Below are 12,873 nucleotides of genomic sequence, written 5' to 3' on the forward strand. Positions count from 1 at the left end.
AAACTTGGTACAAGTATGTATCATGATGTAAACATGAACTGAGATTTTGGGGTCAAGAGGTGAAAGGTCAGAGGTCATGTAAACTAAAAGAAAATCTTACCACGATAACTTAAGATTGGCTGAAGGGATCAAAGTAAATCTTGGTACAATTATTTATGATGATGTAATAATGTGGGCGGAGGCATACTGGTCGACGTCAGAGTGCAGTTCCAGTTCGATTTCGGATTATAGGGTCTCCTAGGGGCATCCCCCCAAATCAGCAGAGGTCTGAACGACAACCTCAAGAGATGACCGTCAGCCCACTCAGAGCTCTTTTTATTTACGTACCATGAACCCACCTTGCTGATTGGTGTAAGATATCCATAGTGTAAATATAATGCCGATCAGCGAGGCTGGTTCATGGTAAGTAAAAATGAACTTATTTTGGATCCAAAATAAGATGAAATTCTAACTGTGATGTACTGAGGACTGTGGTGCCAGTACGTTTAAAATTATGTAATTTAAACTCAACGTTTATGTTAATAAGATAATAACGAATTAGGGTTAGGGTTAAGGTTAGTAAAAGACTTTACGCTTCAAGCTTAAACAACAATGATGATGATGATAATGATACGTCTTGATCCATTCAGTGTTGTAACTCTTCCATGAGTCTATGCATGGTATACAAAAAAACAAACGTAAAACATGATGTTGCAATCACTGAGACGTTTTACTTTAAGTTACAAGTGGGATGACAACCTTTGGGATGACTCGCGGCTGCATTCTTCAAGCTTTAGAGTTTAGATGAAAATATTTCAAATTGTAGCTCTTTTGTACTTTTGAGTAGTTGCTGTGCAGTTTATTGTTGGCAAGTGAAATTCTATTTGGAGTTGATTTGTGGGTGCATGTGGTACACAGGCCGCTGGGACTGCCCTTGGCACCACTGCGACGTGTGCGGTAAAGCTTCGGTCGCACTGTGCCACTACTGCCCCGACTCATTCTGCAAGGACCACCAAGCTGGGGCACTGCTTCCCACGGGCGTTGAAGGCCGCCTGACCTGTGCCCGACATAAAGGGGAAATGGAGGATCAGTCCAGTACAGATCTGATGGATCTGGACACTGTGGTTGCTGACGTAGCAGAGTCATGCGCTTGAACAATGCAGTGGGACACACCACATTTCCCCCTCCTTCATCCCCCTCCTCCCCTCCCCCTCCTCACACCCCTCTCTCCTGCCCCACCCCCAAAATCGATCCAGCACTTCTGCAGCATGTAAACGGTCAGGTTTGTCCAAGCAACTTTCAAGGAGAACTGGAAGCTGATGGTGTCTTGAAGATTTTGAAGAGGGATAGAGAGAGAGGGAGAAAAAAAAAAAAATGTAGAAAAATTGCTTTTGTTGAGAAAAAAAGGGAGGTGGAAGAAGGGACAATAGTGCAGTGCTTCATGACTCTATCCTTACTGTTTCGGAGAATGACCTCCTTAATGTTAATAACCCATGCCAGTGTTGGGGCCTTCAATGCCAATGTTTTGTTTGTGTTCTCGTGCATTAATGCTATATCTATCTGGGGCCCAGAGCGTGTTACGTGTTTCTCTTCTTGATGAGGCTCATAGAACCACTAGTCAAAATTTGTGTTGCTGCCTGAAGAAACGGCAAGCTGTTATATTGTGTGTTTAAGACCTCAATTTCAGTTGGACGACTCAAACTATTCATGGTGTATCGTCATTTTAATGCAGTGAATTCTTTTTCCTGTAGACGCTGCACACTGGGCTCGAACCGTGACTTTCCCGGTGCCATTTTATCGTCGGACGTACTGCTATAAAATGCCGTATAAAACGTGACGGGCTTTGTTTCAAAACAAATTTGCCATTTCACCATTGAGAGGCGGTGCAGTATCCTTTAAGTCGTCCATACTTTATATTTAATGCTAAAGCCTCATGGGCTGCAGGACCGTTGTACTGAGTGTGCACCGTAGGTAACATTGTTCATTCCTTATCCAGCACTGTCATTGTGGTTTGCAAAGGCGTTTAGTACCACAATGTATATTCCTACTCTTCCTTTTCGTTCTGTGCCATCCACCAAGTCTGCAGGTGCCACAGGAGGCAAAGGAGGCGTAGGGGAGGTAGTAGGAGGAGGGGAGGGAGAAGGAGGAGGAAGAGAGGGTGGGGAGATGAGGAGTAGGGGGGGGGAGGGGGATGACTTCATTAGTCTCTGTTTAATTTGTTCTTTGCTATAAAGCCCTTGAAATTTAGTCACTTGATCATGTCTTGCTGTTCTCAAAAGGACTAAATAAGAAAAGCATTCCCTGCATATAATTTTAAATTAAACCAGTTATGAATTATAAATGTTGTCTGCATGGATAATCTCACAATATATTCTAGTCATTCTGGTTATCCTTTTCAGTGGCATTGTCCGTCACCTTCCACAAAAGCAGTCCAAAAGTTGTTTTTGTTTTTCTTCCTTCCTTTCTATTTATTTTCTATTGAGCCTGGTGTTGGCTTAGCGGTTAGGGTGCCGGCTTGGGATCCTAGGATCCTGGGTTCGAATCCCGGTCGATCGCGGAATTAACACCAGGGGGGTTGACTCAGCCTGTCATCCTTCCGAGGTCGGCAAATCGAGTACCAGCTTGCTGGGATGAATGATCCCGGTGTGTACCCCGGTTTAGAATAGGTACACCGTATCCCTGCGCATCGTAAGAGGCGACCAAGGGTTGGCGTCAGGAAGGGCATCCGGCCATAAAAATATTGCCTCAAAACAGGGAACCATGATTGTCATGGGACCCTCAAGGCTAACCCCCACTCCAGCGGGGAAAATGGCCTTAAAACGATCATTCATTCATTCATATTCTTTCTATTTATGTGCGCTTTTTGGGATGCGTCGCTGACGGTGCCCCTCTTCATGTTTGAGGAGCCTTTGGCTGTCGTACTGCTGCGTCGTTTATATGCTTATGGTGGACCCTTGATACCCGAGTCCTTTGGCTGTCTAATTAATGTACATCATCGGATTAAGTCCACAGCACATCGCTCCATGTATCTCAAAATAGTTTATCAGTGTTTGCTGGTGAGGTTAGCTTTTCTATTTTGTATGTTAATTTGTATTTCATTTTTTACTCGATTTCCCTCCATTAGACATGTTTTTGAAAGATGGATATTTAGCAGTGTCCTCTTACTACAAAATGTCCTCTTCCAAAACACGTGTGCCCTGCTTTCATCCTGCTCGCATTTGGAATTAAGCTTTTGAAGGCCACCACTTCCTGCCCGCGTTGAGATGCACACGGTACACTAATAGGTATTCGTCAATTTGCGATCCAGCATGCAGTTCAACCACTCGTAACTCTGCCGTGTGCGTGGATTGCGACGGTAAGCTATGTACATACAAGCTGTTTCGGTGTACATTGCAACCTACCATGTGCATTCTAATATTAATAACAATAATCTTTGTGTGTACATTTGCAGTCCTGGAATTGGCACCTCATAAGGATGAGCAAAGGCATGAAGTATTTATGATTGGTTTACTTGAGGTGTGTTCTCAGGTTACCTTGCAGATTTTGCTTTCTGTGGAGCTTTTGTATTACTTTATACATGCTCATGAGATGACCTGAGAAAAGTTGACCGAGCTTGCTTCTTATGCAGTCTGTGAACACACTTTAACCCCATCTTTTGTTTTTGTTGCTCAGCTTTTGTTTTATAAATAAAATTGTGCAGAATTTTATTGCATTGCTTGTTAATTTTTTTTTGTTTTACTCTGCAGGTATTGGTTGAATACCCTGCAGGTAAAATTTTAAACATTGACATGGAACAAAACTCAAGCCCAGTTAGTCGCATCAAAAATGGTTTTCAAGTAACATTTGATGACGCATTGTGCAGTCAGGTTTAACTTGATGCTCGTTTTGTGTAGCATTTAAAATTGGGGTGGGCAAGTTGCATGTGATTTGGAAGGTACCAATTATGATTAACGACCCCTGTGTTTCAAACTTTTGACAGAATAAGAAGGCAAGGAGATTGGATATAGATGTCCCCTTAAGAAAGAATAGTGAGTAGGAAAAAAAAAAAAAGCAAAGGTTTTTGAAGGGTTCAGAGTTGTGAATTAAAGGGAGGGGGTTTCTCAAAAATTGTAATATTATTTTTATGGACATAAAAGGAATGCACAAGAACATGTGCAGTGGGTGATGGAGGTCTTGACAAAAACAACAATCCTCCCCCAGTCCCCACTGAAGTGGGATCAGGTCTGCTATAAATCAACAGGGAGGTGGGGACCATTCTATGAGGAACATTTCTGTTAATCCCACAATGTCTGGAATTGCAGCAGGAACCTCAATTAAGAGACCTGTGATTTCGAAGTGAGTTATCAAATGTTTAGCATTTCATACTGTCAGGGAATGGAGAAGAAGAAGTAGCTGAGGGTTTGGGGGAGCATTTGGAGGTTAACTTAAGCATGGGTTGAGCTGTGGATGTGCAGAAGTTCATGCTTATGTGCCGGCATTTGCTGCTGCGGATCATGTTTTGTTTCAGAAACCCGAGTTCAGTATTTATTACCAATGCCACGTTACTATTATTATTATTAGAGGCTGTGCGCTCCACGAGGCTGCGTTCCCCCACCGAACACCGCTTCGTTCCCCCACCGAACACCGCTGCGTCATCGAGTGATGGGCCCATTGTTATGGCTTATCTCGTATCTTTATGCAGCACGACATTTGAAACCGTTGTGGACGGAATTTTACCAAACGAGGTGGATGAGTTGTGCAGGTGACAAGAACAAGGCGATTCGATTTTGGTTAAAATCCGGTTCCATTCCGGTGGATATTAAAGGTAAAGTGTTGAACTTGGTGGTGGTTTGTTCTCTCCCGAGTGCAGTGCTGGTGTGGAGGGAAAGTCATAACATAATGGAGTCCGGGGTTCTGAGCGAGCCGGACAAGAAGGGACGATGAGAGGGGATTTGGGGAAAGTTTAGCAATGGATGCAGTTTTATAAATTAACCCGTGGCCAGCTGCAGTGAGCGCACTTGGAGAGGAAAGATGAGTAAGGATATAATATATATATTTTAAAACGGTTTCTACCAAGTTTCTTACTTTCGTATGAATAAAGTCATGACTTGTATGAATTTTTATATATAGTCACGTGAGAAAAAGTAAGTACACCCCATGTAAAGTTTTGACTTTTTCAACATACAGCTATTTGATCTTCATTTCAACAATATTGACAGATAAAGGTGATATAATATAACAAATATCATGAAACATTTACATTTTGTAATCCATTGTATAATTTAAATAAACATAAATGCAAATTTCGCATGTGGAAAAAGTAAGTACACCCCATGAAATGTTTTAAAAATCTTTTTAACATATGTGGACATATCAATATTTGATCTTCATTTATACAGTATCGATAGATAAAGGTGATCTAATTGAACAAAAAAACAATGAAAAATTGACTTTGCAATAATTTATTCAACAAAAAATTGTTGCACAGCATGCACAGCTCGTTTCAAATCCCCCCACAACATCTCAATGGGATTTAGATCCTGGCTTTGACTTGGCCATTCCAGAACCCTCCATTTCTTTCTTTTCAGCCATTCCTTGGTGGATTTACAGGTATGTTTCGGGTCATTGTCATGTTGCAAGGTCCACCTTCGGTTGAGCTTCAACTTTCCGACAGATGGCTTCACATTATCCTCAAGCACCTTCTGGTACAATGAAGAATTCATAGTGGATTCTATGATGGTGAGCTGCCCAGACCCTGATGCAGCAAAGCTGCCCAGGCCCTGATGCAGCAAAGCTGCCCCAAACCATAATATTTCCACCACCATGCTTTGCAGTTGGTATCAGGTTCTTGTGGTCATTGCTGTCTTTGGTTTTCGCCAAACATGTCTTCTGGTACTGTGGCCAAATAGCTCTACCTTTGACTCATCTGTCCAGAGCACATTGTTCCAGAAGTGCTGGTCTTTGCCTCGGTGTTCATTGGCAAACTTTAGCCTTGCCCTGATGACCTTTCTGGACAGCAAAGGTTTCCTCCTGGCACACCTCCCATGTAGATCAAATTTGTGCAGCGTCTTTCTAATGGTAGACTCGTGCACTTTGACATCAACAGTGGCAAGAGCTTCCTGTCGGTCCCGTGATGACATTCTGGAGTTCTGCGGGACTTCTTTCATCATCTTGCGGTCTGCTCTCGGGCTGAACTTGCTGGGGCGGCCTGGCCTGAACAAGTTGGCAGTTGTTTGGAATCTTCTCCACTTGTAGATGATCTTCCGGACAGGCGATTGATTGATTTCAAATTGTTTTGAGATCTTTTTAAATCCCTTCCCAGACTCGTAGGCATCTCTAACCTTCTTTCTGAAGGCCTCAGAGAGCTCTTTTGATCTGGGCATGGTGACGCCGCACACTTCAACAACAAAGAGCAAACCAAACTAAATGTGTGAGGTTGAAATAAGACAGGTTCCTCCAAGATCCTCTCTGACGATGTTCTAATCATTTGCACCTGAGCTGGTGCACCTGATTCTAATTTTAGGTATTTGAAGTGGTGATAAATGTAGGGGTGTACTTACTTTTTCCACATGTGAAATTTGCATTTATGTTTATTTAAATTATGCAATGGACTACAAAATGTAAATGTTTCATGATATTTGTTATATTATATCACCTTTATCTATCAATATTGTAGAAATGAAGATCAAATAGCTGTATGTTGAAATATGTTGAAAAAGTCAAAACTTTACATGGGGTGTACTTACTTTTTCACGTGACTGTATATGGAAGATTTCCCGAAGCCAATTGCATAGCACTCATTAACGATGCGTTATTTGTTCAAGGTACAATAAAGTGTACAGTGCTCAAATATGTTGCCGTGCTTTATGGCGTTGCTCCGATCATCACCCACAAGCTGCAACTTGCAGTGCAAGGACAACGCCAAGATGTAGCTGTAAGTCCGGCGTATTGAAACGTGTGTATGTAAGGGATATAATGCAAACCCCGTTGTTGTTGTGATTTCTTTTTTTAAGATATCACATGGTGCATGTCTTTTATTTCCGGCCCTCGTGGACATTCTGTGAAATATTTATTTGTGCGGATAGGTTGGTCAGTGTATGTGCAACATGACGGTGTAGTTCGTGTCAGTGCTATCGATGGCGTCATTTGGCTTTTTCTCCAGTTCTGTTGCTGTCAAATATATATTTTAATTATTTCGTATTTTCACCTCAAATTCGCTTCTTAGTTGTCTATCCCAGGTTCGAATCCCAACCTAGCTATAACGTAAACTTTCATCCCTGTGTTTATACTATACTCTATAGGTCGTCAATCATTCGTGTTAAACAGCGTCCCTGGTGCTGGAAATTGTTGGTGTATGTTAAGATCTTCCCGTGTACTTCGTGAAGAGTAAGTGAGCTATCGCCGGCACCCTGAACAAATTACAAATCCCTGCCCGAACTACTACTGGGAAGGCAATGGCAAACCACCCAGTGTCAGTCCTGCTCATGAAGCTGTTTCGGCGGCATTGGCGCTCGATGAAGAGTGTACATTAGCTTACCTTTCCGTCAAAAAAATTTTTTTTTTCCAGTATGAGCAATAATATCTAATTTTGTGCATTTTTGTTTTCTTTATGCGCCTACCTTTGCATTAAAACATTGATGGGAATTAATCGCTATGAATAGCCTAAACCAATCAGATTGCAGGATGCGATCACGTGGGATATTTCGCCACGACCCACGTGGTCCTCCTCAGCTAGGAAATGAATCCGTCGCTGGAGTTCCTTCCTTGAGGCAACCTCCAGTTATTAACTCCATTGTTTCTCACCTTTTTTGTTGTGGTGTAGTAAAGGTAAGTGTAAATGTAGTATTTATTTCTTTGTGCAATTCCGTTTTACGTTTGCATTGGCGCTCAACCTGCTGGAACGTGTTTACAGAATTCAGAAGAGCCGCAGCTTTTCCAGCCCTTGCACCTGACGCCTTGTTTTTGTTAACCAAAGGGACAACGTATTGATTCCGTGCTCACATCGAGGAGGGATGTGTAATGGTGGGAGGAGTAGGAGACGGAGGGGGAGAGACAAGAGCGTGCGGATCCTGGGTGAGGAAACGACACACGACACACTTTACCATACATGCGTACGTAATACATATACAGATGCACTCATAATACCTCCATTGCCACTTGTGTGGAATCCCATGTGATGGTCGTGACTGTCATCTCAAAAAGTTTCAGCAACAATCTTCATTGTAATCAGATTGGTGGAAGAGTCGCGAAGTTCACTTGTGATTTGAACAGTTTTAAAATTTAAATTATCAAATTTTTAAGCATTTTGTCCTCGGAATTAGGACCGAATCGAAGGAAATGCCGGATGTGAGGGAGATGATTAATGGGTTTGTGTTCCATTGACGGAATGAACTGGAACAGCACTCGGTAGAGACTCCGCCAGTATGAACAGTTTACGTTTTGTGTCCCACTGATGGGCCACATCTGGATTCAGACCTTCACCAAAATCGAATCAATTCTTCCTCGTCACACACCCAACCTGTCCAAGTTTTGTCCGAATCCATCCCTAACTTTTGGAGATAACCTGCTCACAAACAGACGGACAAATGGGTGAATACATAACTTCTGATGAACATCACTTCAGAAGGAAGGAACTGGGTGTTGGCATGATGTTGCAGTTGCTGACGACAGATCTGACTTGATGGCAGAGATGACACCGATTATATGCTGATGCCACAGAACAACTACATGGATGAACAGAGATGAATTAATTAATCAATTCCGCAGACCACAAGGCATAAACGTTGAATTTCGATCAGGTGCCGGTACACAATGGCCTACTCATTGCAAGCATTCTTTGAACCTCCAAGAGTCGATGCAGCATATTGGACGGACTGCTTAATCCAGCATGCCATGCTCTGCCTGTAAAGCAACATGATTCAGACAGGTTTTCATTGCATTTTATTCCATTGGGGATCGAACCAGGATTAAATGACTCCAAAGGCAGGTGCAGTACCCTTTGAGCTAATTTTCAGCCTGCCAATGGTGCTTGTTGGGAAAATGAATGGAGAACCGCTCTCTCACCTGAGTAAGGGCCCATTGACCAATGACGTATGCAAAAATGACAAGTTTTTGTCTGCTGTGGTCCCTTGTACGTAAGTAATAAATATCCCTGAGTGGACCAACGGTCATCTCTTGAGATTGTAGTTCAGACCTCTGCTGATTTAGGAGAACCACCCCCCCCCCCCCCCTCACATGGGGGCCTGATACGAAAGTCTGAGCAATCTTGCGGACCCACCCTGGAAGTTTCGGGGGGTAATCTACCCTGGGAGCCACCATGATCGGAAATCGGACCCCGGGCGATTGTGCGGGTTACTGTCTTGTATTAATGTGTCAAGTTTCAGAACAATCAGCAGAGTGATGAGGGAGAAGTACGTAGCAAAAAGTTAGAGATGACTACCAGACCGTGGTCCTGCAAGAAGAGCAATTGATACCTCCGCCACTGAAGATGAACAGCGGTTGTTTTCACTCCCGTTCGTTTCTGTCTGTCTGTGAGCAGGATATCTCAAACAATTGTGGACGCATTCGGATGAAACTTGGACAGGTTGGGTGAGTGACAATGACAAATTGATTGAATTTTGATCCAGGACTGGATACAGGTCTGGCCTATCAGCGGGATACAAAACGTAAACTGTTCAGCCTGGTGGAAGTGCATTACCGATTGCCATTCTACCTGTACTCCGCTCATTTCCTATTCCATCTCCAAGTGCTGCATGATGTCATTGCCGGGTGCCGAAGGGGCCCAGCGATGACGCGCGCCTCAAGGGAGTACTCGGTTTTCACTCCATTTGTTTATTTTCTTTCTTTCTTGTTACTTGCAAAATCGAAGATTTTTCAAGTATATTGGTCGGTTGCGTTTGTGGTTCTGTCTGTTTGTCTGTCTGTTTGTCACCGGCCTACAGGTCACAATTCCAAACCGATCGTCACGAAACATCACCAAGTTGTATAGGTCGTCCCAATTGAGAAGCCTATTGATTTTGAGGTCAAAGGTCAAAGGTCATCTGGAGGTCAAATTTCTAAAATCGCCATTTTAAATCCGATTGACTTGAAAATTGAATAGCATTTGTACATTGAGTCACTAAATTGGGAAATGAAGTATTTTTGATATCAAAGGTCAACTCAAGGTCGAATTTTAAAAATCGTCAATTTTCATCTGAAAAGCCATCAATTTTCAACCGATTGACTTGAAAATTGAACAGCATTTGCAAATTGTCACTAAATAGGAAAACCAACTATTTTTGAGGTCAAAAGGTCAAAGATCAACTCAAGTTGAAACTTCTAAAATCATTTTTTATCTGAAAAATCGTCACTTTTCATCCTGCTGACCCGAGCTTTGATCAAGATCGTAAATTTTAATCTTCATGAAATGGACAATTTGCTGTATCAATGGAAACGTTTTGGGGAGGGGCGGATTTTGCAAGTATCGTGCTCCGCATGACGTCTTCTTGTTTGTTTGTCCAGGCGAAATCTCAGCCATCCTTTGAGCGAGGAAACTGATATTTGGGCACAATAGTGAGTGAACACTTGCTCCAGGCAAAAACGGTATTTTTTACTTGTGAAAATCGAAGATTTTTCAAGTATATTGGTTGGTCTTGTGCGTTATTCTGCCTGTCAGTCACCTACAGGTCACAATTTTCAACCGATCTTAACGAAACTTCACCAAATGGTGGAGTTGGTCATAAGCAATAAACCTATTGTTTTGGTGGTTGAAAAGTCATGAGGTCAACATCGGCCAAAGGTCACCAACTTTGTCGAATTTCTAAAATCCTCAATTTTCATCCGATTAACTTGAAATTTGAAGAGCATTTGCATATCGGGTCACTGAATTCAACCACCAAGTATTTTTGAGGTTTTTGAGGTCCCGATGTCCCTGCTCTCAAATGTTGTGCTTGTGTGTTTCCCCCTCTCTCCCCATCTTGTCTACCACTCCCCTTATTGTATTTTTTATATGTCCGTTTTTTTTTGGGGGGGGGGGGGGGGGGATGAATGTTAGCTCTTTCACGAGCCTCGATCTTGTATTTTAAAAACAAACAAACAAAAAAAACAGGCCAAAAGGTCAACATAGGCCAAGTTTCTAAAATCCTCAATTTTCATCCGATTAAGTTGAAATTTGAAGAGTATTGGCATATCTGCTCATTAAGTTCAACCACCAAGTATTTTTGAGGTCAACATGGGCCAAATTTCTAAAATCCTCAATTTTCATCTGATCGACTTGAAATTTTAAGAGGATTTGCATACTAGGTCACTGAATTCAACCACCAATTATTACCCAATGCTCACAAAGCAAAAAACAGGGTTAGGCATTAGGATGTGTGCTTACGTGTCTGCATTTTAAAAATTCATTTTCTTGGCAACCGTTGGTCCGATTAACACGAAATTTCACCATAGGAGTGCCACCGCCTATAGAATATTTTTTATCCATAATTATGATGTCATATCTCACGTGGTACGGATGCCACGTTACACCTCTATATCTCCCAAACCGCTCAATGGAAAAAATTGAAACATGGCTCATTGTCAAGTACCCCCCATGGGGAATAAGATATGTTGATGTCATCGGTCCTTTGTTATGCCATCATAATTCGACAAGTACAGCACTTGATATGATCAGTATGAAAAAAAGAAAAATTCCTCTGCAACTGTTAGTCCATTGGACACCAAAATTTCAGATAATGAGCAGCTACTCCTGTAGAATTTTTTTATGATAATTATGACATCATAGGTCACATGGTACAGGCGTCATTTTGGAAAAATCGAAAAAGTTGCACCTCTATATCTCCGAAACCTCTCCATGGAAAAAATTGAAACATGGCTCATTGTCAAGTACTCCGACTGGGGAATAAGATATGTTAATGATGATGTCATCGGTACCTTAATTATGATGTCATAATTATACAGGTACAACGCTTGATTCGATCAGTATCAAATTTTTTTTCACTGCATTCCTTGGTCCGATTGACACTAAATTTTCACCAGAGGAGCGGCGACTCCTGTAGAATATTATGATTATGACGTCATAGGTCACGTGGTACAAGCGCCATCTTGGAAAAACTTCGCACCTCTATATCTCTGAAACCACTCAATGGAAAAAATTGAGACCTGGCTCTGTCAACTACTCCCCATGGGGAATAAGATATGTTAATGATGATGTCATCGGTGCCTTCATTATGATGTCATAATGCGATAAGTATAACACTTAACAGATCATTCTCAATTTTTTTCTCAGGAACTGTTTGTCTGATGGACACAACATTTTCACCATGGGAGCACCTCTTACGGTAGAATATTTGAATGATAATCATGACGTCATAGGTCAAGTGGTACAGGCACCATCTTGGAAAAACCAAAAAACGTTGCACCTATATCTCCAAAACCGCTCTATAGAAAAAAAATGAAACATGGTTCATTGTAAAGAACTCCATATGGGGAATAAGTGTCAACGATGACGTCATTGGTGCCGTAATTATGACGTCATAATTCGACAGAGCCAACGTTTAGGCTGATCAGTTTGAAATTTATTGAGCGTGATCTATGCAACAATTATATTACAAACAACAACAACATGCATTTTAAGACAATTTTCCCTGCTAGAGCGGGGGTTAGCCTTGGGGTCCCCATGACAATCTTCTCCATTTTGCCCTATTTTCTGCATCTCTTCTTGTTAACCCCCTTGCCCGCATTTCTTCTTCCACCATCTTTAGCCAAGTCTTTCTCGGTCTTCCCCGTCCTCTACTTCCTTCTACATTCATTTCCATCACTCTTCCCAACCAGTCACTTTCATCCTTCCTCAACACATGACCAAACCATCCCAACCTGTTCCTCTTCACAGCATCCATCACAGGCTCTATTCCCATCATCTTTCGCAATTCATCATTT

At 42.1% G+C, this 12,873-nt stretch overlaps 2 protein-coding genes across 3 annotated transcripts in view; both read left to right on the forward strand.

Moving 5' to 3' along the window:
* Positions 1-3,686, forward strand: part of LOC137413048 (histone-lysine N-methyltransferase NSD2-like) — a 56,970-nt gene extending 53,284 nt beyond the window's left edge. For both annotated transcript variants that reach the window (XM_068098433.2, XM_068098434.2), the window contains one exon: positions 898-3,686. In XM_068098433.2, the coding sequence (XP_067954534.2) occupies positions 898-1,133 (236 nt within the window). In that variant the 3' untranslated portion in view covers positions 1,134-3,686. The remainder of the gene's footprint in view (positions 1-897) is intronic.
* Positions 3,687-6,874: 3,188 nt separating this feature from the next.
* The window catches only part of LOC137413049 (phospholipid phosphatase 4-like), a 33,131-nt gene continuing 27,132 nt past the window's right edge, over positions 6,875-12,873 (forward strand). Inside the window, exons 1-2 of the mRNA XM_078772691.1 lie at positions 6,875-6,892; positions 7,934-8,031. The gene's annotated coding sequence lies outside the window, so the exon portion shown is untranslated. The remainder of the gene's footprint in view (positions 6,893-7,933; positions 8,032-12,873) is intronic.

This window comes from Myxine glutinosa, chromosome 2, assembly GCF_964187855.1.
Source record: "Myxine glutinosa chromosome 2, kmMyxGlut1.1, whole genome shotgun sequence".
Taxonomy (NCBI): domain Eukaryota; kingdom Metazoa; phylum Chordata; class Myxini; order Myxiniformes; family Myxinidae; genus Myxine; species Myxine glutinosa.